The 24,805-nt window shown below is 42.2% G+C and overlaps 1 protein-coding gene across 1 annotated transcript in view; it reads right to left on the bottom strand.

Moving 5' to 3' along the window:
• Positions 1 to 24,805, bottom strand: part of CEP112 (centrosomal protein 112) — a 464,588-nt gene that overhangs the window by 350,882 nt on the left and 88,901 nt on the right. The window contains exon 9 of the mRNA XM_054976905.1: positions 11,832 to 11,918. Coding sequence (XP_054832880.1) covers positions 11,832 to 11,918 — 87 coding nt within the window. The remainder of the gene's footprint in view (positions 1 to 11,831; positions 11,919 to 24,805) is intronic.

Below are 24,805 nucleotides of genomic sequence, written 5' to 3'. Positions count from 1 at the left end.
AACTAAAAACTGCGTACGCTGTCTGCAAACAAGGATAAAAGAGCTCTTCTTTACTTTCGAATACCGTAGGACATCTCATCGAGAGATCCTGCTGTGTCAGTCAAAACACGACTTTCAAAGTAAAACGAAGGGCAATAATTTTTGGTTCTCACCTTTTCTTTAGAGAGTACTTCCCCTGAAAACAGGGTTACAAATATTTGTAATGAACTAGCTTTAAGATTTTCACTGGATTTATTCGAACCATCATAATCACTGGCCATAATCTGACCTCTGTAAACCCATTACCCAAACTTTCTTCCCAAACCACATTCATCTATTCATGAGTTTCCTCATAACACACAACTGTAAATAAGCCTTTCTAGTCACATATATTTTATATTATATAGTGCAAACATTTAAACTTTTGTCTCTTGCAAGCCAAAAAAAAGGTCCATCTGCATTATTAAGCTACAGAAATGTTGTTGTATTGGACATGGGCACAAACCACTTCAAGATATGCCATGAAATGTATAAAATATTGTTGTTTCGTTGTGTGTCATAAGACACTGGCTTGCATTTTACTCTACACCAGGGATGGGCAAAAAGGTCAGCTAGAAGCAATCAGCCACTCTCAAAGCAAAGTACCTCTGCACCTCTCCTTCACACAATCACTTTATTATTCTTCCCTTGAAAGTTACCACAGCAGCTTCTCTTCTCTCTCTATTTCATGTGAAAAAGGACGCGCGCACACCCACACCTTGGCCCTGGATGGGAAAAGCAACACCACTTCTGTTACCAGGATGGGACTCCTTGAGAGTAAGGGGGAATTAGCGACAAGGAGTAGGCTATACGAGAGGGGTAATGAAGCAGGATACTCCACCAATTTTTACGGGGTCCTCTCTCTAAAGACACTGAGGAGATGGATGTTCTTCAATTAAACAGTAATTTTATTGAGAGGGGGAAACTCACATACACGCAAGGAATGTCTCACAAACACACAAGATGCCTAGAAAAGGCAGGTGTGAAGGTGGAATAGGTTTGAGGGATTTCAGGGTGAAAATTACCTATCCGGGGAGTAGAGCAGAGTAGTCCACGGAGGAAGAGGGCTTCAAACAGCATTCTCGACCAGGAGAGTCTTAAGGAAGGAGACCCTAAGGGTACACCGCTTGGATACAGGAAGCGTGAACAAGGTAAGAGCCCTGGTTTTTATAGGGCAAAGTGTGTCCTGAGGCTAGGGAGCCCTCTCAGCCAATGGGACAAAGGTCTTAAAGGTCATCTCCTGGAAATGACAAAGGTTTGATTACCTTTGATTAATGCTATCGGGGCATGATAAAAGAAATGCATAGTGTCTCCTGGTGTTTCATAAAGAAGCAGTTTGCCAATGAGCTGAACTAAGTAATTTAGAAGTTTTGATTAAATGTTCCAAAGGAGTGACGAACTTATCAGGGCCGATTGATTGCTCTCAGTCTTTAGGATGAGAATGCAATCAAGGAAAGGTAGGAAGGATCAGAATGCAGGGTGATGATCCTGCAAGTGCCTTTCTTGTCATGAATGTACGTCCACAGCGCGGGAAGGCAGTGAGCCAATCACACCCAGTCCTCAGTATTTGAATTCACGTTACATTCTGTGACTCAATCTCCTGGGCGGGACTCGGCAAGCTTTGGCTCAGCCAGCTGGAACTTCCCTCATGCAGATCAAGCTGCATTAATTCAGGGACTCTGTGATTTTTATATCATAAGCTGTATTAAACACGGCAGAAGCTGGGGTCGACTGCTCACACTAGCACCCTTTCCCATCAGCCCCCAAAATAGGAGGAGACCTGTGATGGTTATTGGGGATTCCCTACTGAGAGGGATAGACGCTAAAGTGTATCTACCAGACCTGTCATCTCGAGAGGTATGTTATCTATCAGGTACAAACATCCAAGGCATGACAGAAAGGCTAGAAAGACTAACCAAGCCCACAGATTATTATCCCTTCCTGCTCATGGGGGAACAAACGATGCTGCCTGACAGAGTCCAGAGCATATTAAGAGACTGTAAGGCTCTGGTTAAAAGCTGAAGGATCTGGGAGCACCAGCTGTGATTTCATCACTTTCTCCAGTTGATTTAAGAAGACAGAGCAGAATACTGGAAATAAGTAAGTGGCTACACAGATGGTTTCGTCAAGAAAGGTTTAGTTTCCGGGACCATGGACTATGCTTTAGGAATGAAACACTTCTATCAGGAGATGATTTGAATCTCATATGGGTAGGAAGAAATGTGTTTGAAAGGAGAGCAAATCTGATAAGAAGGGCTTTAAACTAAATTCTGTGGGGGAGGAAAATAAAAAAAGTCAAAACTACTTTGATACCAATTACTGGTGACAAGATCACTAATGATGAGCAGGGAGCAGCATATGCGCAAAGCCCCACTAATATGCAGGTAAGGACATATATGAAGCACTCCAAGCACATAAACCATGGATTCTGATGTCTCTACAGTAATGCTTGAAATATAGGAAACAAACTAGAGGAATTAGAAGTCTTAATACAGGAAGGGAACTGTAACCTAATAGGCATTACTGAAATTTGATGCAATTAGACAAACGATTGGAATGTTAGGATTGAGGGAAACAACTTGTTCAAAAAGAATAGACCAATAAGAAAGGGTGAAGGAGCAGCATTATATATCAAGGATGTACATACTTGTGATGAAATATCTGAATCTCAGCATGGAAATTCAGTTGAGATCCTCTGGGTAAAAATAAAAGAAAGAATAGATATTACGGTAGGGGTTGCTACAGACCACTGGGCCAGGCAGAGGACTTGGATGATATACTCTTAGATCAGATTACAAATTTTTCAGAGAGAACAAATCATGGGAGATTTCAATTACCCTGATATCTAATGGAAGTCAAACTCTGCTAAAAATGTAAGGTCTAATAAATTCCTGCCTTGTCTTGCTGACAAATTTATCTTCCAGAAAGTGGAGAAGAAAACAAGGAAGTCTGCTATCTTAGACTTTATTCTCACCAAGAACTGGTTGATGAGGTGAAAGTAGTGGGCATCCTGGGTATTAGTGACCAAGTTATTTTGGAGTTTAAGATCCTAGGTAGGGGGAAAGATGGACATAATCTGACATATAGGATGGATTTTAGAAAAGCAAATTTTAACAAACTTTAAGTTACGCCGGGGAAAACTGCATGGTCAGAAATAGTCAGGAAGAAGGGAGTTCAAGATGGGTGGGCATTTACTAAAAGCGAGATATTGAAGGCACAATAAGAGCCCCGTGGTGCAGAGTGGTAAGCTGCAGTACTACAGCCCAAGCTCTGCTCACGACCGGAGTACAATGTTGGCGGAAGCTGGGTTCAGGTAGACGGTTCATGTTTGACTCAGCCTTCCATCCTTCTAAGGTCAGTAAAATGAGTACACAGGTTCTTGGGGGTAAAGAGTAGATGACTAGAGAAGGCAATGGCAAGCCACCCCGTAAAAAGTCTTCCAAGAAAACATCATGATGCAACATCCTCTCATGGGTCAGTAATGACTCGGTGCTTGCACAGGGGACTATTTTTAACTTTACCTACTCATACCTGGAACGGTTTTAGAAGAGCAATTAGAAAAGACAGATGTGATTACTAAGAGCCAGTACAGGTTCCTCAAGAAAAAGTAATGTTAGACTAACCCTATCTCATTTTTTGAGAGAGTTACTAGTTTGTTGGATCAAAGGAATGCTGTGGACATGGTTTATCTTGATTTCAGTCAGGCTTTTGATAACGTTCCGCATGATACTCTTGTTGACAAGTTGGTAAAATGTGGTTTGGATCCTATTACTATTAGGTGAATCTGTAACTGGTTGACAGATCGCACCCAAAGAGTGCTTATAAATTCCTCATCCTTTTGAAGAGGGGTGAGAAGTGGAGTGCCTCAGGGATTTGTCAAGGGCCCTGTATTGTTTAACGTCTTTCTAAATGACTTAGATGAAGGAACAGAAGGGATGCTGATTAAATATGTAGATGATACTATATTGGGAGGGGTTGCAAATATGACCATGGTAATGCCACTTTGGGTCAGGAAGGAATTTTCATTCAGGCCAGATTGGCCAAGGATTTTGGAGGATTTTGCCTTCTCTGGGCATAGGGCAGGGGTCACTTGGGGAGGTGAGTGGGGGAGCTGTAAATTTTCTGCACTGTGCAGGTGGTTGGATGAGATGACCTTGGGGTCCTTTCTAGCTCTATGTTTCTAGTTTTCTAATCCATAGGAGAGGGAAAGGGAACAGAGCAGATGGTAGAAGCTTCACCCCTGATGCCAACAGTCTCTATCCAGGTGCTTCCTTCCTTCCAAGAGGCAGCTCTCTTTAAGCTTCTAGGGCTGGAGGTGAGGAGCAGCGCAGGTGGTAAAAGCTCTGCCTCTGATGGCAATAGTCTTTCTCAAGGTACTTCTTTTCTTTAGGAAGTCAGCTCCCCTTGAGCTTTTAGAGGTGGAGGGAAGGAAGAAAGGGGAGCAGTAGAGCAGATGGTAAACTTCTGCCCCGGATAGTAACAGCCTCTTCCTGTGACTTTACTTCTTTCTCCTGTTGCCTTATTTTGCACATACGCCAAAGGATATCTGTCTTGTTTATGACCTTTCACCTGCTTTGGCGCTCGCACAGTTCCCAGTTGTGTACCTGCATTGTTACATTCAGATCAATCAGTTTAAAGGTGAAATAACTAACAATTCTGAAATGTTTGTCACTGAATGAGTGGCAGGAAAAATAATAAAAACACAGGTACCTTTTTTAAAAAGCAAGGTGACCATTGATTCTTTTTCACACTGCAAGAAGAGAGGAGTTTCCCAGAAGACTCAACAAGGAGGAATGAAGAAGGAAGCACAGTCCCTTCTGGTGAGTTAATCTTTGTGAACCACTGAGGTCGGGGGGGGTACCTCTGTGGAGGATCAGCTTCACTATATGTGCAGTCTGGACAATTAAGGAGGTGCCTATGTAGAGGAATCTTCCCTCCCCCCTCTCCACCAGGAGGGAAAAAGAAGACACACATGCCCTTTCAGTGATGTCCTGGTGTGGTGGGAGGGCTTCCACTATGGTGCCAGCTCTGATTCACGGGCTATTTTTTTCTTTCTGGGGGCAGGAAAGGAAGGAGTATGCACCAGACCATTTAACTACTGGTCTAGCATAGGAAGGTGCCATTTACTGTGGCAGCAGTTCCAATTCACTGACTCCTCCTCCCCCCCCCGGGGGGTGGGGAGGTGGAGAGTAGGAAGCAGCATGCACTGGGTCATTTAACTATGAGCAGGGGGGGGCGCTTCACTACGGAGATGCTGTGATGTTGGCTTGATTCCTGACATATCACCTTCTGATGAGGGTGTTTCTCTGACAGTCCAGGCAGCCATGTAAGTGTCCACATTTGCCCCTATGTTTCCTTTTCACTGTTTCGTTCAATCAACTTTACGCCACTTTTAATGTGGTCACCTGTTATGCAGTGTTATTCTGTCTGGACCTCACATTCCACCTTCTTCTTCTGCAGGCGTTCACGCATGAAAACCGAGGCAGCCTAAATACTCTCCAATATCTGGATCTCTGATCCTATTTATGTACCAGATAGTGAGTGCTTCCTTTCTTATGGATTCTTAAACAGTTCAAGGTTCTTACTTCCTTCGGGGAAAGATGTATCTCTGCAAGGGAAGGAGCTAGAGACTTGCTTTTTAAAAAAATGAAAGCTGGGAATTCAGAGAACCTGCTACACCTATAATTACAGCAGTATATCAATACAGTGATAAAGCAGTGAATTTTTAAAAAAATCAAAAAACAAAACCAGGCATGGGGAGGAAGACAAGGGAAAGAGGGGTTCAACAATAACAAATGTCCAATCATTGACAAGTAGACTGGAGGTGGGTGGGAGTGGGCAGGACAAAAAACTGAAAGAAATGTACGCAAGGAACAAAGGAAACTCAGAACTGGCTTTTTAAAAGATTGTGCTAGTAGTAGTACTGTATTTATTGCAGCCTACAAGCCTTACAAACACAAAAACTATCAACAATAATAACCAGCACAAATCCCAGTTACATTCATCCAAATCCAACCACATTTTAAAAAATTAAAACCTAAGCAGTTTACACATTGGATGTTAACTTGGCTCGTATTTTAACTGCAGAAAGCAAAAACTTGGCTACAGAGATCATAATCCTTTGATCAACTCCTACCAATCACATTTTGAGCATCCTCTGTTCCAGGAAGGAATCAGACCCGATTCGCAATGATTTGGGATTTCCGAATCAGGTCCAGCATACTGGGCCTGATTCAGAAACCCCAAATCAAAGCTTCCCAAAGCAATTTGTATCGCTTCGGAAACCTTCAGGTCAAGGGGTTTAAATGCCCCTCCGTGCTGCTTTGCAGCAGCATAGAAAGGGGCATTTAAACCCCAAGATTAGCTGCTAGGCTGGGGAGATCCCCTCCAAGCAGCTGATCCAGCCAGCAGGGGTTTAAATACCCCTTCCGTGCTGCTGTGAAGCAGCATGGAAAGTGGCATTTAATCCCGCGGATCAACTGTTTAGTGGGGAGATCGCCCTCACTTCAGTATGCTCCGAATACTTACGTAGCATGTCGAAGCGAGCTAAATACCACAATCCTGAAGTGGCTTGCTGAATCTTTTGGGGGTGCACACCTCTGGTAGTACTTTCTCAAAAAATGAAATAAGATTAGTCTGACATGACTTGTTCTTGAGAAACTCCATGCTGCCTCTTAGTAATCGCATCCATCCTCTCTAAATGCTCAAGGACTGACTGTTTGATGATGTCTTCTAATACTTTTCCAGGTATAGATATCAAGCTGACAGGTCAGTAGTTACCTGGATCCTCCTTTTCCCCCTTCTTGAAGATGGGGACAACATTTGCCCACCTCCAATCTTCTGGCACCTTGCCTGATCTCCAAGAGTTCTCAAAAATAATGGACAGAGGCACAGAGATTACATCTGCAAGTTCTTTTAGTACCCTTGGGTGCAATTCATCTGGCCCTAAGGACTTAGTTCCATTTAAAGAAACTAGGTGTTCACGTACTACCTCTATGCTGTAACTCCCTTCCCCCATGTAACTCCCTTCCCCCATCATGTGTTGTTATTGCCATGTTGAGCACCATTTCCCTCGCAGGAGAAGACTGAGGAAAAGTAGGAACTGAGCAGTTCTGAGCAGTTTCATCGCCTGTTACAATTTCACTTCCCTGTCCCTGCAATGGGCCTACCATGTCCTTGCTCTTTTTCTTACTTTGAACTTAAGCAAAGAACGCTTTTTTGTTGTTTTTAACATATCTTGCTAGCCTAAGCTCATATTGAGCTTTTCTAACACTCTCCCTACAAGTACTGGTTATTTGTTTATATTCATCCTGGTTATAAGGCCCTCCTTCCATTTTCTAAATGAGTTTTTTTATTTCTCAATTCATTAGAAAGCTGTTTATGAAGCCACCTGGGCTTTTTTAGGCTCCTCAAACTTTTCCTTCTCATAAGAATCGTTTCTGATTGTACCTTCACTCTTTCTCCTTTAAGAAACTCCCACCCCTCTTGAACTCCCTTCTCCTTAAGTATTTCTGACCATGGGATTCTACCCAGCATAACTTTCAGTTTGTTGAAATTTGCTTTCTTGAAGTCCCACCTATATGCCTGACTACATACAGCTTTTCCCTTCCCAAGACTGTAAATTCCAAAATTACATGGTCACTGCTACCCAGGGTGCCCACTACTTTCACCTCGTCAACCAGCTCTTCCCTGTTGGTGAGAATCAAGTCCATGATAGCAGAACCCCTTGTTTCCCTCTCTACTTTCTGAAAAATGAAGATGTCAGCAAGACAAGTCAGGAATTTATTTGACCTTTCATTTTTAGACTTAAGAGTTAGACTTCCAACAGATATCCAGGTAACTGAAATCTCCCATGACCACTATGTCCCGTCTCTTCGTGAACTTTTTAATTTGTTCTAGGAGTTTCTCATCCAAGTCCTCTGCTTGGCTTGGATGAGAAGCACCCTCCCACCATGATAGCTGAGACACCTGCTGAGACACCTGCAGAAACAAGAGCCAGTACACTCGAGGAAGTGCAGCTGGCCCAGTACGTCTCCTAAGCCATCCCCAGCAGCTGTAACAGAATATACCTCATCCTTCTCCTGCCTTCGCAGCTACCACTGACACAAAAGCCAGTGCCACACAAGGACTCGCTGCCACTCTTCCCTGACCAGCTGCCACCACACAACTTATACACTGAGATAGTTTGCAGGAGGCACACCTGGGCTCTGTCAGACCATTGAGTACTGGAAAGATGACAGAGTTCCTGTGCGAGAGCATGCAGCCATACTTCCTCATGGGTGAACTGCACTTCAGGAATCTAAGTTAGCTGGCTTTTTTGTTCATCACATAATCAAACCAGGAAACGTGTAAAGTTATATTTGCATCTTTCTGCAGGAATGATTAACACTGTTCCCCCACCACCACCTACAAGAGGTGGCACATGAATTTACAATTATAGAAATTTTTCCATTCCACTGTATACAGAGATGATGTTGCTTAACTTCAACACATTTATAGATGCATGTCCTTGGCCACAGCAGGCAGTGCATGCAGTGGCAAGGGTATGGGTGTTGCATGGACGCGTGCTTGCCTAGATCCTCCTCCTACACAGTTGTTACTGGAACTGCTCTTTTATTTGAATGGGGGATTAGCTTAGCAGTCCAGAACTAAATTCAGCGTGGATCTAGCCAGCTATACTGAGGTCCCGTCTTCAGAACTCACGTGATAAAGAGGCAGGCTACAGATATTCAATCAATAAAATGTATTTTCTAATAGTGTGGCATATGCCTGAACTTACACACACATACAAGATTACATACAAGAGCTAAGAAATACAGAGTAGGAAAATTAGAGATGGATGCAGGAGCAGGAACCCCATGATGACAAGGGCATACTTACAATCCCTGGGAGAGATCTAGCAGCGAGGTGGTCTGGTGCCAGCACTAGGACCACGGGTAGAAGGGTACCAAGGAAGTTAGGATAGGAATGGCGTGCACCCTCTGGTTTGAGGGGCTAGCTTATATACTGTCAAAGTATTCAGGGGCGGGGGCCCCGTTCAGTGGTTCCCACGACTTAAATCAAAGGATTTGGGGCTATCGGAATAGCCTTGATTGGACAATGTTTGAAGTCTGATTTATATCATGATACCTTTTGGGAGAGGGGATGGGGGAAAGGAAGGGGATCCGGGCAGTTTGCACATTAACAGCGCTCATCCTGGTGCCATCAAGTCTGGCGTGCGGAGGCTGCTTTGATGCGCGCTCATTGATTGCTCTGGCTGACTGGCGCTCAATCTTCATTCTGGATAGGTGTTAAGATATGCAGAGGAGAGCGGAATTCTCTCGCTGTGTACATGGTCAGCTCGCTTCTTCGAAATGGCTTCCCAAAGCAGGCAGTTCCCCTCGGTTTCCTGGCTGCCTGAGAACAAAGCTGTCTTCTGGGCACAGCTAGGGCTTACTAGTGGGCTGCCCGGTAGCGAGGGCGAGCTTAGTAACCAGCCCGCGGGAGGCTCCCGGCGGGAGCTGGCCAGGGGGCGCCTGGCCAGCTTTGCTGAAGATCTCCCTGGCTGGCGCCTGGCTGCTAGCAGCGTGGCTGGGGCCCAGGGTGAGGCAAGTTCTCATGGCAGGTGAGGAAGCAGTGTCTAAGACACTGCCCGTGATTGGTGGTAGGGTAGAACCACAAGGGAAAGTCCAAATATAAGCTTGAACAGGGCTGTGCCACACAAGGGTCCTGCAAGCAATTGTCCAGGAAACTGACACTGTCTGTTGCAGCATCAGATATGAAACTGACACGTGTATTAGAGGCACACGTGCAAGGCAATCTTTTAGTGTAGAACTCAGCCACAGTTCGTGGCTGGCCTCAGGGCAGGAGGGGCGGCTGCTCGGTAACACAGTCCTCCTCCTCTGCTTGGCAAGGATGTGCTGCTGGTTTCTGTTCTGTTATCACCTGGAAAGTGTGCACACACACACACACACACAAACTCCGCAGCACTTGGGTTGGGGAAAGAGGGAAGGGAGTGGCCAATCCTTGCAACGGCTCACCTTTTCTGGCCAATGGGACCCTCAAGGAGACTTCCTTTTTTAAAATGCTGCAAAGAGTTAAATTAGGAGGCTTGCCTCAGTCAGCTTTCCTTTTGCTCTGGCCTGGAGACTGAGAGACGCTGCCTGCTTGCTGCTGCTGCCTTTCTCTCCTGGCCTGCTTTGGACTGTGACTGGATCCTGCTGCCCAGGGAGTGGAGTGGATTTGATGCCTGGTTTGAGAGTCACAGACCCACTGGGGGGTTCCTTCTCTTTGGGGGGAAGGGGTTGGCCTGGTGTCTAGGAGGGATAGGGTGGGGACATTTTTTTTAGTTTGCATTTTAAAAACTGCTTTTTTGCTGTGTGGGGGCTTTGGTGGGGCTTTTATGTAGGGGGGCTTTGGTTTCTGGCTTTTGAAGTTGGTTATATTTACTACTCATTTTGCTACTTGTTCTTCTGGGGGAAGGGTTGTTTTATTTTGTTGTGGGTAATTTGTTTGGAATGTCATAGTTCCTGTTAATTTTATTAAATTCACTTGTTCTTCTGGGGTGGGGGGTTGTTTTCCTCTGTTGTTGGGCTTTCTTTACAGAAGTTTGGTTGGTGTTTTTTGCTGGGTTCAATTTTCTGTTGACATAGAAGTTTAGTTTTGTCAGGTGTTCAATTGTTGTTGGTTGTTTTTCCGGGAGGATGTTTTGTTGGGAGACTTGGTTAAGTTTCTTAACTTAATCTAGTGGTGTTTGGGCATACTTTTTGGGTATCCTGAGAAAGTTGTGGTGTGAACTTTTAAAAAGTGTTTTTAAGATTGGTTAGTTGTAGGTTTTCCCCACAGGGTATAATGGAGATTGGAGGTGGCTTGAGGACACCTTCTTTGGGAGGGCCAAAAAATGCCCCCCCAGGGTTCAATCTTTATTAAACTTAGGGGGGTAGTTAGAGGACATTTAGGAGTAGGTCCCCTGCAAATTTGGTGAAATTTGGTCCAAAAATGACCAACCCCACACCCCAGGCCACTGCAAATTTTCAAATCGAGTTTCCCATATAAAACAAAAGCCGCATTTTATCGAATTTGCTCTGTATTACTGAACCGAGCTGGAGAATGAAGTCGGTATTCCCCGAATTCCATTTTTTTTCCTGTTTGGTATTACTTAACAGAATCAACTGTATTTTTTTCCTGTGTACACCCCAATTAAAAGGTTAAAATATAATCTCTTTTTAAAGATTCCTCCAGATATGACTACCAGCTCTTATCTCATATCTTTCTCCATTCCCAAAAGTTTACCTTTTCCCTATACAAGTAGCCACCAGGAAAAACTGTCAATAGAGGATTACCCAACGCAGGGCTCTTCCTTCTTGAGGATGCAGCCCCTGAAGGCCTCAAATACTCCAAAGCAGCACTAAGTAGCTGACTCAGTTCATGGACTAGTGTAGTGATGCCATGAACTATGCAAATACAAGGCTTCGTTGCATGTTTGTTTGCACACATACACATGTATACAGATTTCTGCACAATGCAATCATACTAGCAAGGCCAGGCACTTTGTAGTCTCATTAACAAGATGAGTGGAACCTACTGAAGAAGCTGTGTGGGAACAATTTTTTTTAATATCTGTACTGAAAAGTAAAAAAAAAATGTTTTATTCCAATACATTAGAAATCCCAATCATATTGGTTTTCAAAGGATTCAGTTAGCAATGGCATGTTATAAAACCAAACACCAAGACTGTCCTGGACAAATAACTTAAGCAGGAAATTTACTATTTCTTCTTGTTCAAAATGTTATTATATACAATCATCCCACAGAATTAGATCAACATACCATACCTTCTGAACATCTGAATCATGCTTCTGTTGTAATTTAAGCTTTTCTTCATGAATTCTAGCTTCCATGATTTTCGTTTTCATCTCCAGCTGAAAATTAAGAGATCCAATACATTAATTGCTTAAAATGCTTTTAACCCGTCGCTACCTATCCAAATATAAGCAAGGTCTAATTTGAGCCAAAAGGAGAAAAAACTTGAAGACCAAATTCTAGTTCCCCTGACTGCCATGAGACTAGTTCTCTGGGGAAATGTTCTGAAGGAGAAGGAATTGTGACTCTCATAAGGAAAAATAGAGTTCTGAAGAGTGCACAAAAAATCCTTTGGCTGGAGAAACAGCTGCCTCCCATAAATGAGATTTCAAGCCACAGCAAAGCAGTTTTCTTCAACTCCTATATTCACTGAAGAACTTAAATGAAATAATACAAATACTGATGATAACAAAGCCTCATGACTGCAAAATCATTAATCTAAAGATTTCTTCAATTGTTGAGCTACTTTGTTGGAAGCATTTAATGTGCACAAAGATTGTTAAATAGGATAAAAATAAATGCATCTATTCTATTAGTTTTTCCAGCATATGCACTGAAATACATACTGCTGTTCTACATAGGTTTTAAACTAACTAGCCAAAATCATCTTTAAAAGTTTTTTTAAGGTCATTTTGATCAATAAAATAGAATTTACTGAAAACTGACTCAATATGAAATTAGTCATATGGAAACAGCTTTTTTCCTAATCATTTGATTATTTTAGAATCATGCACTCAAATACTAATTCTTAATTTCAACACCTAAGAAGCTGCCAGTGGTCAATTTTCAACTTCTCCCTACAAAACCTGAAATAAAATCCCATTTTCCCAAAAGAACTTGTAAAACATAATAAAGGAAAGGCAATTAAAATGCTTGGTGGGACTTGCTTCCTACGTACTGTAATCTTTCTCTTGTGTTGAATCCAACTTGCCCTCTACTCATCCTGTCCATATTTTTCTCCACAGCCTGGTTCTGACTGTGGTCAATTCTGACTATCAGATACTCAGGGGTCATTTCATAGAAAAAGAGCTGGAGGAACTCATTAGTAGAATTGATTTGCATATGCCACATCCCCTAACATCACCTATACTGGCTGTTTTGGACCCAATCCTGGCCATTCAGGGCCGAAATTGGTCCCAAAATGGCAAAAGGGGGCTGAAAATGGATGAAAGGGGGCCCAAAATGGTCAGGATCGGGCTGCTGCTAAGCGGGAGAGAGATCCACCACCCATCAGAGGCCTGATCCATGCCGTTTCGGCCCCAATCCAGGCCGAAACGGGCCCAAAAAATGGCTGAGAGTCAGATGGGCGGGGCCACTTTTGGGGAACTGCCGGAACTGCATTCCGGTGCCTTCCCCCTCAAAATGAGCCCTGCGAATACCCATGGTTCTGATCTTTCCCACCATCCTAGACTGGCTTCTGCAGCCTTTTACCAAGAATTGGGCTTTCTGGCTTTGCTACCGAATACAGGCTTGCACCAATGTGTAAAATAATATTATTGGAAATCATCTGAATAATTCAACTTTATAAAGAATGGTCAAGCATGGAGCAGTGGAAGGACCTCTGGACACAATACGTAAATATCAACAGAGGACATATTCCTCACTGACCATCAATCAAAGATGCTCTCAAAACTTCTACAGGATCATGAAATAAAATGTTTCATAATTGAAAATGAAATTCAGTTTAAAGGATTCTTACATAACCACTGATCAAGAAAAGCATATTTCAAACACAAACAATTCAATCTACATTCCAACAAAAGAGTTTGCCAACATTCCATAAATAAATACAATATATTTGTAAAGAATGTAAAACACTAATAAATTATAACGAAAATATATTAACCTCTAGCAAAGCTTGTTCCCAACCTAGCTCATTCTCAAAAGACTGTATGAATAGAAGTAACATGGCAACTGTACTCTAGAACCAAGTACACTGTTTTTGTACATTCCTAGACTGTCCTATAGGAAAGTGTGACCAAAGGGTAAATTTTGCCACCAGGAGAATGACCAGAAGTTCAGAAAAGTCTGGCCTCCAGGACATAAATTCAAAACCAATAATTTAAGTAACACAATTTAGTATTTTTCTTGCCATGTTCTTACTGTTATTTGTTATCACTATGCCTACGTTTCTAGACAGTACAGTCTAGAATATGTGAATACGTACACCGAATACCATACAGTGGTATTCAATGTACAAATTACAATGGGATTTAAATCTTGGATACCAGCTCTGTATTGATGTGTCCCTGAATCAAACTAAAAAACCCTTAATTTTTTTTAAAAAAAATTCTTATTTTTACATTATACCAAAGTCTCTGTGAAATACATTTTTTAAAATGGCTTTTCTGAAGCCCATGTGAGATTAATAAAATCTGAACAAAGCCCCCTGCAAATGTAAAATTCCCCGCCTCCTAACCATGGTCCGGAGACTGGGAGCCTGCTATAGGCTTATATATTTCTGCCACCTCTCACTCTCTTTTCTTGCATGAACTCCCTTTCTTTCCATGGTTTGCTTTACCTGGGGTACAGCATTATAGATGTGGTGCTGCTCACCATGCTTAACTCCAGATTCAACTATCGGAAGTGGGATTACAAACCCTGATTAACAGGGACTTCAGTAAGCAGTAATACAAGTGTAATGCTATATCATAATTAACGCACAGTATGGAAGTGAGAGAGTATTCTGAATGGAACAGCAAAAGATAAGAGAGAGGGAGATACCCCCTAATCACCTCACTATGGTCATGACTATTATATGTGCATTGAGCTAAAGAGAAGGAGGCTTAAGCCATTAAATCACATCTACAAGTTAAAACGTGCTAACCAAAAATAAAATCCTTGTGCATCATTTAATCTTTTTTTTTTTAAGAAAAAAGTTTTGATATACAGCCTAGCCATCTTAAACCATCCAAGTAAGAGGTGAGAATGCTCAAGGGATCTCAAAGGATGAACTTGGTGAGCTCACAGGTGATCAATTATCCATTTTAAGAGGGTCTCCTAAAAAATCAGAATCCCTTTGAAGTAAATAAGGTGATGAAATTGGGCTGATTATCTGTTACATAAATTTGTTAGAATAGTAATTGGATTTTATGACGGCTCTTTGTCTGGAGGATGGACACAAGTATTGCCAAACGCAACTTAATCATCGCCAATATGTTTAACAGAATGTAACAGTTCTTCTTCCTTGAATTTCAGAATGAAGGCAGTGAAACTATTTAAACAACCTTGGCTGATCAACCGTGAAAGAAGCAACTGTTCCTGATAAAACTAAAGATTAAGGAAGAGACAATGTGTGTTCATCCAATGCCGAAATGTTTGTAAGAAAGTGTAAAATTTTTTACTGTTGCAACACCTCATTCCTTTATGTTTCTGTCATTGTTTATGCTCTTTACTGAGAACCATGAAACAATTAAGCCTTACAGGCATGTAAACACAACTGATGTCAAACATCTGTTCTACCCCTGTAATTAAAGCTATTGAGAGTAATACCAATAAAAAAAGATTGGGTTCTCGCTTGCTCACTTTCCTTTCTTCAAAAACTCAGCACGTTCTTTTGATACTGTTGTCATATTTTGCTTGCTTAAATACGTTGGCTTGAACTCCAAATAATGTATTTCAATGTACCCTGGTATCTACCACCACATCAGTGTAATTTTTAAAAACACGGAACTGGTTGTTAATCGGAATTTTTCACTTCTGCCACACAACACTTATTCAAAGTCAAGCCAATGCAACACATACAAAAACAGAAACCATGGGTATGAGCAGAGCTGCCAATAGCTTGAATTGTCAAAGCGAAACTCAAGTGTACTAACCAAATCAAACTTCATGAGAAATAAAAAGAAATCAAATATAACATACTAATGTCACTAGGCACCAGAAACTGCTACGTGTTTTTCTTAGTTTGCATAGTTTTGCTTTATCTTTCCCTGTTCCATCTGTGAAATATCCCATGATTGGTGGAAGAAAAAGGAGGCCCTTGGGAAAATTACATTCACCTATTCAGCACAGAGAGGTAGGTGGGTTAAGCAAAATATTGCCTCACTTGAAGACTGAGACAGTAAAACGAAGGCTTGTGTATACATTCACACAGGCAACTCTCAATTCCACCCAGAACTTCATTTTTCAAGAGGACCAGAAAAGGTGTAAACATCTTAAGACAAAAGTCCTCTATGAGATCAAATGAAATGCAATACATTTGTTTATGACGTACTTCAAGTTCAAACCCCAGCTCAACTGTGCAACCACTCCCAAAGGAGCCAGAAAAAAAAATACTAAGACAAAAATCCCTTAAAATAAAGAGATACCAAAGCTATTTGGTATATGCAGTTGACAAAATTCACTGCTTGAACCCCAGTAAAATACACTGGAATACAATGTCCACCAGCCTTGAAAACTGAGATACTGGAATTAAAGTTGGCATATACACGGAGGACAGTTCCACAACACAGTTTTGAACACCAGCTCAGCATCTTGACCCAGTTTTTCAAAAGAAGTGATGCAACATATATTGCAATATAGTACTGGAAGCAAGATTGCTCAGACGTTATGATTTACTACATCACTAGGTAGCTCTTTACCAGTGACAGTAAGGTAAGATAGTAAGGTCTTAAATTTTAAAAAAAAACCTCAAGTGTAATTAACCAAATTGAACATATATAATGAGAAACTCAAAAGTATAGTCCCCAGAAAACGCTACGCGAAGTACAAGGCATTCATTAACATTCTGTACGAGTTAGCAATCTGTCCTAGCCAATCTCTCATCCCAGTTAAAACCTGATACAGGAAGTGTTTTTTCTCACCATCATCCAACAGTCAATCAACTAACGACTACCAAGTATGGTTATTGTCCGGGCTGTATTGCAGTGGTCTTGGCATTGTAGTTCCTGACATTTCGCCAGCAGCTGTGGCTGGCATCTTCAGAGGTGTGACACTGAGAGATCTCTGTCTTTTGGTGCTACACCTCTGAAGATGCCAGCCACAGCTGCTGGCGAAACGTCAGGAACTACAATGCCAAGACCACTGCAATACAGCCCGGAAAACCCACAACAACCATCGTTCTCTGGCCGTGAAAGCCTTCGACAATACATCGACTACCAAGTAGCTAGGAAATATGTTTTTATAGCAAATGGCTTAAAGAAAGCACAAAAAAGTCATGATACCAAGTAGTTTTAAACCAACTGTAACCGTTTCCTAATAGAACAAAGTATCCAGCTGGGATCTAAACCAGTGGTTCCCAACTTTTTCGGTATGGTGGCCCACAAACTCAATTTAACTTTGTATGATCCAACGATGACCCAAGAGATTGAGAAGGAGCAGGGGGCATTGTAAAGATGTGGGAAGACTGGCATAGAGGTGGGTGGCAAGTGGCTTACTGCAATACATCTTGCACAGCAGGTAGAGGGGCAGTGAGGCAGAGCAGGGCGGTGGACAAGGGGTTGAGATGCTGAAGGAGCAGCACCAACAGAGAGCCTGTACTTGCACACACCACTTTCTCTCCTCCTTTTACTTTTCCATGCTCTGAACAGCTCCCACTGACTCTCAAGCCTTCCCCCCCTTCTTCTAGCTACTGTTGTACAGTTACTGGTTGCCAAACAGCTTCTCCTCCTTCATTATTATCACAAAGGGGGAGGCAAGAATGAGAGAAGTTGGCAAGGAAGAAGAAGAGAGAAACAGAAGAGTGCAAACAGCTGGAGTTGCCATTAGGGATGCCTGGTCTGAGACCCACTTTCAGACATTTCATGACCCACTTTGGTTACCTGACCCACAAGGTAGAAAACACTTAGCTAAACTACCAGGAATAGAACAGAACTCTTGGTTCTGTTCCGTTGGACATAAAGTCGTCCTGAAGGGCAGTATATAAATCGAATGTTGTTGCTGTTGCTGTTGTTATTATTATTATTATTGGTTGAGAACTTTCCAAGGCAGCTTTTCCCCTTCAATTATTTTAGGTATTTATTTAAAATATCTTAATGCTTCCTTTCCACCCAAATAGGGTCCCCAAGGAAGCAAACATGAAATCATTAAAACATTTGAACATTAAAACAGAACTTAAAATACGTAAAATAATGCAATAAAAAATATAAAAATACAACACTGAAATCAGGGAGGAAGGCCAGTAAGAGGTATGAAAAACAAAAATGTCTTCACCTGTTAGTGGAAAACAAGGAGAGAGAGAGAGAGAGAGAGAGAGAGAGAGAGAGAAATCTCCCTGAAGAGGACATTCCAAAGTTTTGGCGACACGATCAAGAAGATCCTTTCTTAGGTTGCCACCCATCTAAACTCAGGCCGGGGGACCCGAAGCAGGGCTTCAAAGTTGAGGGAAGTGGAAAGGTAGGCCTTTGCACTTCATATCTCTCTATGTTCCACCACTGCAGCTTTGCTCATCTGTACAGGGCCTTCTATAGATGCCATTCTGCAGTTGGGCAAAATCAACAGTTGCCCGCATACCTGCTTTCTCTGTGGTGCCCGCCAATTTATGCAATGGCCTGCCTGAGGAGGCCAGGAAAGGTCCCATTCGTCTGGCTTTCCGCAAACTATGCAAAACTGAATTATTCAGGACTTCCTACCCAGATTACAGGGCTATGTCAAAAGAAATAGCTTGGAGAGATGTTTTAGCAGGGACATGGACTATATGCTATGCTATTAGGCACCTGTCTGCTTATGCAGATAAGCACCACTAGAGTTTCTTAATATGCCATATAAATTAGTTATGAGTTGATTCAGAAGATTTTATCTCTATGCTAAACTTTATGCTTTTCAAATTTCCTGCTGCCACACCCTATGTATCTGTTCAATGACTATCCAAATGTTTATTATGGTATTTGCTCAGTGAACGTCCTAGCTCTCGATTATATTGTATCACACTCGCACTGCGCAATTTGCCTTGGATCTCCGTAAGAGTATAAAATGAATTATTATTAGTAATAACAACAACGGATACCACCACAGAACAGTGTCTCCAAGTCCCAACCTCACAAAGAGGTTCAGAAGGATACAGTGATTGATGGCATCAAAAGCTGCTGAGAGTTCTAGGAGACTTAACAGGGTTGCATTCCCTCTCTCCATCTCCTCATGCAGGTCACCCTTCAAAGCATTCAGTTATGCATCGTTTGCAGAAATCCAGGAGACTGGGAGCTTTCCTGACCTCCTCAGGCAGGCCATTCCATAGGTGGTGGCCACCACAGAGAATGCACGTGTGCAGGCAGGGGTTGATTTTGCCTGTGTGCAAGGTGGCATGTGCAGAAGGCCCTGTTCAGATGAGCGAAGCTGCTGTGATGGAACATAGTGAGAGAGGCAATCCCATAGATATGAGGGATCAAGGCCATGAAGGGCTTTCTAGCGATAGCCAATACCTTGTATTGGGCTCAGTTACTGATACATAGCCAATTGAGTGGCTTTAGAATGGAAGTAATAGTCATGGTCCTCTTAGCTCCCAATAATAGCTGAACTGTAGTGTTCTGAACCAATTAAGTCTCCAAGGGAGACCTATGTACAGTGATTTATTGTAGTCAAGTCTCAATGTTACCGTGGCATAGATTCAGGTGGCCAGATCAGCTCTGTCAAGGTGGGTGGAGGGGTGAAAGCATTTCTTGCAGCTGCCTTAACTTGCTTTTCTAGCAGTAGCATTGGATCTAGTATAACATCTAGGCTCTTAACTGATGAACTCCATCAAAAGTGGGAAGTCCAATGTCCTTCAAGACTTCTGCCTTCCCAACCAGCATCACTTCTGTCTTGTCTGGGTTCAGTTTCAGTTTTTTTGCTTTCAGTTGTTTGACCACAGCTGTCAAGCAGCAACCCAACATCTCTACTGCATCCCACGGTGATTTAGATAGTGGAATATAGAGCTAGGTATCCAATTCCATAGCTACAAATGAGTTCTCCTAAAGGTGTTACACAGAGGTTAAATAACATTTGAGATAAGATTGTACCCTGAGGACCCCCCCCCCCCAGACAGTTCCCACTTTGCAGAGAACTGGTCTCCCACAGCTACCCTTTGAGTCCATTCTGTGAGAAACTATTTAAACCAGTTCCTTGATACCCACTTCTGCCTCCTAGCACCTCAACAAGATGGCATGGTATGCTGTATCGAAGGCTGCAGATAGATCCAGGAAGAGCAATGAAGAAGCATAGCCTTGGTCTCCCTTCAGGCAAAGATCATCAACTAACATCACCAGAATAGTCTCGGTCCCATAACCTGGCCTGAATCCAAACTTAAATGCAATTAAGTTTTTGTGCCATGCAGAACAGACATTGCAACGGACAGACACTCAATTGTAAAGTGCATGCTTTGCATGTCAGTGACCTCAGGTTTAGCCACTGGCATCTCCAGTTGAGATATTCAAAATGGGTACCAGGAAAGCCTTTTCTCAACCTAGGAAACCAAAGAGCTGATGCTGTTCAGAGTAGATGACATGAGCTAGGCGGACCAGTAGTCTGAATGTGGCAATTTCACCTCAATATGAGATTATTCACACCATGATAATCATACAAGATTTTTGTTCCAATCTTTTCACAATTTTCATTTTCAAAATGGCTGCCATGGGGGGGGGGGGCAAATAAAAAATGTTGAGCGGTTCTAGGCCAAGTGTACTCTTATGATACAGGCAGCTGCTTCCCAGTAGGCACTTCTTGTACATACAAAAGTGATGCTTCCTGCGTTCTTCTAAAAAATCTTCCCTTCTATATTGAGAACATCCGGAAAAGCTAGGATGACCAGGTCTTCGTTTTGTGAAAGAGGTGCTGTTTGGAGTCAGTTTCCAATGGAAAGAGGATGATTTGAGCAACTGCTGGGAGAGGCTTCCAAGCATTGTTGCTTGAAGTCTGTGTCTATGACCAAAGAGAACGTTAAAAGATGTGCATTTGCCCATGATGAGCTTAAAGCTTTACTAATAAGTCAACTAGTACAGAGCAACTAGAAGCTCCCTGTTTTTCCTGTTCCTGACTAGACCCTCTGGATTTCTACCTCCAAGACTCAAACAGCAAGCGGGTGCCAAATTGGACATCTCTGGGCTACCTTCAAGGACAAGCTCCACTATAATTTTCTAACTATCAGCTATGTAGCTTAAATTATCTCTTTAATTCAAACTCACCTAATCCATACACCACTTTCCATCACTTGCTTCTAGAAGTTCATTAACATTTTCCATGATCACATGTACTTCTTGTATTACTCAATACTTCTTTGGCTTACCAGAATCTCTAATTTGCAGCCATGAACTAAATCGGCCACTTGAAAAACCTCTATAACAAATTCAAAAATGCACTAATATGGAAACTGCCAAACGAGGGAGAAGTTCTCTCTCTTTCATTTTGAAATTGTTTCTACATGACAAATATTTTTAACAATTGGTCATTTTCTGGGGGAAATCATTTATATTCGCAGTTGTAACACAACTCTATTGTGCATGCTAAAGACTATCAAGGCAAACTTGACACAGTTTAATAAAGCAGGAGACTCAGCCCCAGCTGTTTGGCAATTATCTGGACATTGTACTAGTTAAAACCCGGGCCCGAACTACTAAACCAACTCTTTGATCTGTCTCAGGAGTCTCCAGTACATATGTACAATAATTAAAGACATGAGTGAGTCGGTGGCACAAAGAAGTATTACAAAAACCACATGAGCTGTAATATTAGGAATAATAAGACTTCCAAAGCAAATATTAGGATTTCAGCACTATCAGATTAAACATTCAAGTCATAAAAGGAGATGTTTTCCTATGAAATCATGAAAGTAGAACATAAGACGCTCCCCCCACGCCAGAATAAAACTGTAGACAGGTAGTCTGTATTCAGCATTGTTTTCACCCCATCTTTCTTTAAAACTCAAGTAACAGTTAGCTTAAAATGAGTGCTTCAGAAAAATAATATAACTCTACAGGTCTGAGAGATGCTTCATGAGTAGACAGACATGGTACAAACATGGTACATGTCTTCATGCATGACTGCAGCTACCAAAGTTATACTTTTTCGTGATGGTGTTGAAGATAACCGTTATTATGTAAGGTTACATTTTCAAGAAGCTAATAGAATCATGCAGTTCTCATCACAACCAACAGCTCTCAACACAACACAACCAACACAGACGGGCAAAAAAATGGCCTTGAGGCTTAGGATGATGTTCTAGGCTCACGGCAAAGACATCGACATAGTACTGGCTACCCAGCATCAGATTTAGGCAATATTATAAACTCAAATAATTTAATCTAAAGACCTCACAGGACAAGCTTTTCTTGGGAAATCTCTCCTTGGAATGTATCTAGGCAGAAAGAATTTTCAGGGAGCCAATATTTATTTGCTTATTTAATTAGATTTCTACCTCGCCCTCCCCACGAATGGGCTCAGGGTGGCTAACAAGAAAATAAATAACAACATTCAATTTAAACACCATCCTTCAGTAAAACTTACCACCCATTAAAACCATATACAAATATCTAAAAACAACACAAAAATTTAAAAACTAAATATAACACAAAACTGGTGCCATGAACAGTATTACCTCTGTATCACAACCAATTTAGTAACCAGTTTCCTTCACGTTTTTATTTTAGGGGAAGCCCAGCAGAGTTTAAGACAATTTGTGACTCCTATTTGTAAACGTCTAGTCCTTTGGTATCGAGCAACCAGCGTTCTGGAGGCATCAACGCAAAATAGAGACGTCTTTTGTTGGAACACACAGAAGGCATGCCTAACTCAGTCCTATGAGGAAATTATTCCATAAATGGTGGTATTTTCACTATTAACATTATAAAATGTTGGGTCATTTCTTAAATCCATGACAGGTGTTGTGTCTTTCTTCAGAGGTCTGTGGACAATTACCCGGTAACCAGCACACGGATAGGAACGAGAAAGTTCCAGTATCTATCAAGCCATGACAGCTAACAAGACAGAGGCTTCCCCCGACCCTTTCCTTCAAACCTGCAACATTCCACCTCCAAAAACACCGACAGTCTATGAATCTCACTCTGAATCAATTGAAAAATTTGTCCACGAGTATATTCTACCTAAGTTACCCAGAGACAACAGTGTGGTCCACGACTCAGCAAAACAAAGTTAAGGAGCACTATCAAAACCTTGATTTATCCAATGGTGATAAAGTAGCCTTGATAATATGACAATAAAACTTGCTTACCCCTCAACAACTCTGCCTAACGTAATTATTCAGCCACAAGATGACATTACACAGTACACAAGTGTCTTCACTGAGAGATCTCTGTCTTTTGGTGCTACACCTCTGAAGATGCCAGCCACCGCTGCTGGCGAAACATCAGGAACTACAATGCCAAGACCACGGCAATACAGCCCGGAAAACCCACAACAACCATCGTTCTCCAGCCGTGAAAGCCTTCGACCATTACAAAGTGTTTGGAGTATGAAATTCATTGTTTCTTACACTTGTAGCCACTAGAGATGGGCACAAACCAGAATACAAACCAAAAGAAACCCACAAACCAGCCCAGTTCATGGGTCATGAACCAGTGGTTTGTGGAAGCTCATTTCAACGAACTTCCACGGAACTGGTCTACTGGTTCCATTCGGTTCATATTAAAGGGCAATGTCCCTTTCCCTGCCACTGCAAAGCGGCAGGGAAAGGGGCAGTTTAAATGGCCATTTCTCCAGGGAAATGGCCATTTAAACTTTCCCTGCCACTTGCAAGCGGCGGGGGGGGATTCCCCCCTCACCATCTGCCAGCTGATAGTTTAAAGGGACCTGCCGCTTGCAAGCGGCAGGGCCCTTTAAACAGCCCAAACTACACAAGCGCCAGCCCCAACCCCCCACCCTCCACCCCACGCCTACCTTGTCTCGTGGCTCCAGTGTTCTCCGCGTCCGCGGTGTCCTCCCCCTCCCCCATGAGGGGTGGGAAGGACCCCCGCTGCCTGCCAGCTGATAGTTTAAAGGGACCTGCTGCTTGCAAGCAGCAGGAAAGGGCCATTTAACCGATCAAATGCCCCTTCCCCTGCCACTGCTAAGCGGCTGGAAGGGGGTATTTAAACCTTACGAACCACGATCCACAAACCATAAACCGGTTCGCGAACTTGCCCCCATTCATGGGACTTCATGGTTCCTGGTTCGTGGAAACCCCACAAACCACATGGTTCAGGTTCTTTGTGGTTCGTGCCCATGTCTAGTAGCTACCAGCTTATTTAAGACTGTCAAAAGAAATTTGTCATCCAGAAGTTTTACAGTATCTTCATTTTCTCCTGCAAATATCTGGAGCAATAAGAGCAATGGGAAACCAACCCAAACTTTCATTTAGAATTAAAATACTCTGCTTTAAAAAGTCTTGGTGGGGGTGAAGATGAAAGAATTTTGCAAACTTAATCCGAAGAATGACAAACAGTAGAACATAAAGCCTAACATTAAACACAAAAAGGCTTTAAAACTCTGCAGTTCATGACAACTAAAATCAATTGCTAGAAAGATGTTTATAACCGCTAAAATAATACAGCTAGACTAATTCTGTATTCCACTTAAGAGTTCAAAACCAATTCCTAACAACATGTTTGGTTTTCTGTTGCACAAAATGTAAATAAGAACTTCACTCCCTTTTTCTTTTTATGGATGGGTGGCGTTCAGGATGGGTGGAGTTCAAAGGGAACTTTCCTATTTTCTCAACATGAACCATATTCTACCATCTGTTCTCGGTTGCTCTGGAACTGCTGAAAACCAGCATACCCTTGTTCTATTGCTTCTTCTTCATTTTGGACACATTTAAAAAAAAAAAAAGATGACAGTTTTCAAACTGTCTAATGTCAAAATCACATCAAGGAATGCTACCAAACACTGCTGGCTGATAACATGTTCGCACAGATGTGTGATGTGGTTCTAAAAATGCACAATGTTTGCTATTAAGGAGTCAAAACAGGTACCATAAAGGTTTACGAATAAAGAGTAAGTTAAAAGCAAAGAACCAGTTATCCAATTAAACTCATTCAAATGA

The sequence above is a fragment of the Eublepharis macularius genome, chromosome 4, assembly GCF_028583425.1.
Source record: "Eublepharis macularius isolate TG4126 chromosome 4, MPM_Emac_v1.0, whole genome shotgun sequence".
Lineage (NCBI taxonomy): Eukaryota > Metazoa > Chordata > Lepidosauria > Squamata > Eublepharidae > Eublepharis > Eublepharis macularius.
Note: the sequence above shows the minus strand (reverse complement) of the source record. Positions and strands in the feature narration are given on the sequence as shown.